At 30.8% G+C, this 5,430-nt stretch overlaps 1 protein-coding gene across 1 annotated transcript; it reads right to left on the minus strand.

The window, feature by feature from the left end:
• Positions 1 to 783: 783 nt before the first annotated feature.
• Positions 784 to 2,166, minus strand: LOC149246000 (F-box/FBD/LRR-repeat protein At1g13570-like). The gene is made up of 2 exons (XM_089439462.1): positions 1,276 to 2,166; positions 784 to 1,176 (listed from the first exon to the last, which is right to left on the minus strand). Exons 1-2 carry the CDS (start codon positions 2,164 to 2,166, stop codon positions 784 to 786), a joined length of 1,284 nt encoding a protein of 427 aa, XP_089295588.1.
• Between the last annotated feature and the right edge of the window lie 3,264 nt (positions 2,167 to 5,430).

Consider the following 5,430-nt stretch of genomic DNA (forward strand, 5'->3'; position numbering starts at 1 on the left):
TAAAACTCTTCTCATTGTCACAACCACAATGTACATTACACAAATGTAAAAATCAACCTAACATAAAGCATCAATACCAAAGATTGTGAGTAAAACTATCATATAAACATTGATGTTAAAAAAAAATTAGAACAAATATTTCTAGAACTCTTCTGGTTGTCACACCCACAATGTACATTACACAAATGTAGATATTTTTCAAGTATCAACCTAACATAACATGGAATATCAGTTACTAAAGATTGTAAGTAAATTCCCATTATAACATGACATTGAGCATAATTTCTATGACCTTATTTCTATTTTTAATTGTTAGAATGAATGCATTTCCAAACCATGTTTGCAACTTTCAAATTAAAAATGATAAAAAGTGTAACTTTCATGATAGAAAGCAACAGAGTGCCTAAAATATGACTAATATGTTCAAAGCTTTGAAGATTTTCCCTAAACTACCCAGCCCGTTGTTCACTGATATGTTCAAAGCTTTGAAGATTTTCCCTAAACAATGATTCAGGATTAAGCTACCCAGCAAGCTTAAGGTACTGAACAATGACCATCTATACATCGAAAATAAAAATGAGGGTAAAACACCTTTATTTCAAGATTCCGAATACAAAATGGCATAAATAAACCAACCTCTTCCATATAAATGATATACGGAAAAATTAGATAAATGATATAAACTGAAGAAATTGGCTGAAGGGCACATATCCATACTGTTAAATTTGTGATCCTATTGAACATGATAAAAGATTAACTTAATGTTGCACCTGGTTTTTACCGTCACTGTAAAGGATCAAAATAATAGCTTAATGATCCTAAGAAAGCTTTCAAAAGTATCAGAGAAGTTGTAGCTTCTTCATCTGAAGAACTCCTCTCCTCATAAAGTGAAGAAGCCACGCATGTCTTGCACATATCCCATCCATTCGCTGTTATATGTACAGTAGCTTGTCCAGAAGATCTGTTCAAACGGAAAATCTGCTCTAGAAAGCTCTGCTGATGGACATATCCAGAGCATGTTGGCAGACTAACCGTCATTGTCTGCAGAGAAGGAGCATTTCTGAGAAGGCAGCCGATCAGAGCAATTTCCTCGTCCAACCCTGAAACCCTTATACGCGCATTCTTGAGGTTTGTCATTAGCGGAAGGGTCCAGCTTCGTGTCGCGGGATTTGCTCCCTGTATTCCATGAAAAAATTGCCTATAAATCTCATCCATATAAAAACCAAGATGTTCGAAACGTTTAACTTAAAAGAAAAAAACCAGGGATTTACTAACCTCAAAAGAATCGCTTTCTAAGGAGAGTTCTTCAAGATTGGAAAAACGGCTAAGTACTGCGAGAGAAGGTACGTGAGTACTCAACCCACGAAGGGTAATCTTTTTCACAGAGCTCTTGTTAGAAAGACCTTCAAGTACATGAAGCTCTGTTGTGGAAAAATGCAGTTCTCGGCAAGAATTTAGCTCCAATTTCAACCTTGAGGGACAGTTATGAATTGTCACAGTCCGCAACTTCGGACAATTCACTGTCAGTGTCAATGACTTTTCATGGCGATTTCCCGAAAAATTGAAGTACTTGAGAGACGGAGCAGAAATTTTCAAATTATTCAGGGGCATAGAACACCATAGAACCCTCAATTCTTCAAGAAGAGGGCATTTTGTTGCAAGCTGCTCAAGCATATCATCAATAATATGGACATGAGTTAGAAAACAGGTTCTAAGGTTTCTGAAACCAGAAAAGTATGAAGGTAATTTAAATTCAAAACGCGTGAGGTCCAAAAAAGTGAGGCAGTCGCAGGAAAACAGAGAAGTTGGAATATGCAGAGAAATTGGAAGACTCAGAGTAATTTGTTGCACTCCCTTTACAGATGCAGCCAAAACCAATTTGCGTATTAACTGGTCATTCGGTGACCACTTTCCGTATCTCCAATACCAATCGCTTACTGAAATTTCCAAACTTTCAAGATCTCCGCGATGAAAATGCATGATGTTATCAATTACTTTTTCAGTGGCGTCGGCATTCAAAAACTTGAGATGGGGTAACAAAGTCCAGACTGATCGCCATCTGCGTGAAAGAATTGAGCATCGTACTGCATCTCTTAAAGGAAGTTTCGAGAGAATATGAGAGCAGAGTAGAGAATCATGCAATGCACTCAGTCTGTCCCCTGCCATGATCTCTCGGTGTCACTATTCTTTCTGCCAAATGAGAAAAAAAGGAACAAAAGTTTCAGACAGATAAGAAAAAACCTCGGATCGATGTCAGAGTTTAGGGTTACAGATCATCCTTTACCCGGCACCCTCAGCTTCGTTACCCTGCTCTTCTAGGAGTCCTCTTATTATATACGAAATTTCTAGCCTTCTGGTTGAAAAAATAAAATTATCCTCTTAGGATTCTATTTTTATTTTTTAAATTACGGTAGGTTTGGTATTTTTTTAACTCTACACATAAAGTTGCGTGTATTTATCAGTTTGGATTTATCAAAGGGAGAGATTAATTTTTTTTTTTCATTTATCTTAACAAGTTTGATCTTTTTCGATAGGTAGATATGGAATTAAATTGAATTTAGATTGGTTTAATTATTAATTATTAATTTTATGTTTTTTTTTTAATTTTATTTTTATGTAATTTGACCAAACTAAAATGTTTTATTGATAAAAGTAATTTGACCTAGTTAATATGTTTAGCAAGATATCACAACATCTCTATCATATTGGATTGGAGAGCAATTCTCCCCGTAATTAATTGAAATGTTTAATTCATTTTCACACTTCAAAAGATTTGATCCCTTTAGAAACTTGTTAGATCCAGAATTAAAATGAATATAGAGTGGTTTAATTATTAATTATAATTATTAAGATGAATATAGAGTGGTTTAATTATTAATTATAATTATTAATGTTTTTATTTTATTTTATATTTATTTCCATTTTTATATAATTTAACATATTCAAAATGCTTGGTTTATAATTATAATTATAATTTATTTTATTTTTATGTAATTTAATCAAATAAAAAATGTTTAATAGAACATTTAATTTTGAATTTAAATTTTAATGGATATTAATTTTTTAATAATTTTGTAAAAATATAATTATATAAATTATTTTAAAGTTAATCAAAATTATTGTCAAAACTTCCAAACACAAAAATGAAATTCACTTGAACATAGTTTCAATGGGATTAGAGCCAAATTTGACTCAAAAATTTCAAAATGATATGAATGTGTTTATCCCATATACTAGCATAGATCCATCTTAACTCCAGATCTACCAAGTTTCGAGCGATCAAATATCTTTTTACTCTAATTTAAGTTTTCACCCCGAGATATTTGATCCTATAATTATTATTTTTTTAAATTTATTTATTATTATTATAATTATTATATAAATTTAAGGTCACCACCATGGAAGACACAAAATTGGTGTATGAGACCCCCTTGTTTATCAAATTGGTGTATGAGACCCTTTTGTTTGTGGGAAGTCTCTTTTTACTCTAAAATTGGTTTTCACCTGATAATTTTGATGCGTGGTAGCTCGGGACTTGATGGATTTAAGATGGTTATTAATTATTATTTTTTTATTTCTTGTTTCATTATTTTAATTTTATATAATTGTATTGGGTCAATTTTTATTAATAATTATAATTATGATTATGTTTAATTAATTAATTAATTAATTAATTATTATTATTATTATTATTATCCAATTTTAAGGTCACAGCCAAGCCAGACACCAAATTAAATTGGTGTATGAGACCCCCTTGTTTACCAAATTGGTAAATCGGGAATTGATGGATCTAAGATGGTTATTAATTATAATTTTATTATTTCTTGTTTCATTATTTTAATTTTATATAATTGGCTTGGGTCAATTTATTAATAATTATAATTATAATTATTATCCTATTTTAATATCACAGTCACACCAATTTGGTGTATGAGTCCCCTTGTTTACCAAATTGGTATATGAGACCCCTTGTTTTTGGGACAAGGGACCAAATTGGTAGATCGAGAGTGGATGGATCTAAGATGGTTATTAATTATAATTAATTATTATTTTATTATTTCTTGTTTCATTATTTTAATTTTATATAATTGGATTGGGTCCATTTTTTATTAATAATTATAATTATAATTATTTTTAATTAATTAATTTATTATTATTATTATTATTATTATCCAATTTTAAGGTCACAGCCAAACCACACACCAAATTGGTGTATGAGGCCCCCTTGTTTACCAAATTGGTGTATGAGGTCCCCATGTTTGTGGGACAAGGACGAGACCCCATTGTTTGTGGGACGAGACACCAAATTGGTGTAGACACCGAGTTTGTGGGACAAGGATGAGACCTCCATGTTTATAATTATAATTATTTTTAATTAATTTATTATTATTATTATTATTATTATCCAATTACGTCCAAGCCAAACACCAAATTGGTGTATGAGACGCCTTTGTTTATCAAATTGGTAGATCAGGAGTTGATGGCTCTAAGATGGTTATTAATTATAATTAATTATTATTTTATTATTTCTTGTTTAGTTTTTTATTAATAATTATAATTATAATTATTTTTAATTTATTTATTTATTATTATTATACCAAATTGGTTATTTTATTAATAATTATAATTATAATTATTTTACAATTAATTTATATTTGAAAGAATAACTTGGGCGTAAATCACATGTAGACATACATTTGTCGACGCGTTTCGAACCAACTAGTGTGGTTTCGAACAAACTTGTCCTGACGATGATCCACAGTAGTTGGTTCCAAACGCGTCGACAAATGTATGTCTACATGTGATTTACGTCGAAGTTATTCTTTCAAATGTATGTCTACATGTGATTTACGTCGAAGTTATTCTTTCAAATATTATGGATCACAGAAACCTCAATTCAACTAATTAATTTATATATTATTATTATACCAAATTGGTGTATGAGAGCCCCTGGTTTGTGGGACAAGGGGTCAGTTTTTTTATTAATAATTATAATTATTTTTAATTTATTTATTTATTAGTATTATACCAAATTGATGTATGAGACCCCCTTGTTTGTTCTCCCTCTCCCTTCTTTGTGGGTTTGTGGGACTTGACTACTCTCCCTCTCCCTTCTTTGTGGGACAAGGTTGACTACTCCTATAGCGAGCAGCGATTTGACTGCTAAGTCTACGAAGGCATACATACTCTAGCCCCTCTAGTTTTGAACATTTGACCTCTTAAGAGGAAACACATGCTCTTAACTATTAGGTCCACTCAAATTGTTAGACAAAACATTGCATTATATCTCTACCATACTAGACTAGAAAGAATTAGAAAAAACCCAATTACTTAATCATGAAAAATTCAAAAAAAGTTACTCAATACTTAAAAAATCTAGTGAAAAAGATCAATACACTAAATTATATATAATAATAAAATTATTACTTA

This window comes from Pinus tabuliformis, chromosome 7 (genome assembly GCF_031772625.1).
Source record: "Pinus tabuliformis cultivar Carrire ecotype Pingquan chromosome 7, CPIR1, whole genome shotgun sequence".
NCBI classification, from domain to species: Eukaryota; Viridiplantae; Streptophyta; class Pinopsida; order Pinales; family Pinaceae; genus Pinus; species Pinus tabuliformis.

Bases quoted from the DNA above. Each gene is read 5' to 3' on its own strand.
- LOC149246000 (XM_089439462.1), bottom strand. From the start codon at position 2,166: ATGGCAGGGGACAGACTGAGTGCATTGCATGATTCTCTACTCTGCTCT. The intron at 1,177-1,275 runs GTTAGTAAATCC...CATGGAATACAG, and splicing joins TAGAAAGCGATTCTTTTGAG to GGAGCAAATCCCGCGACACG.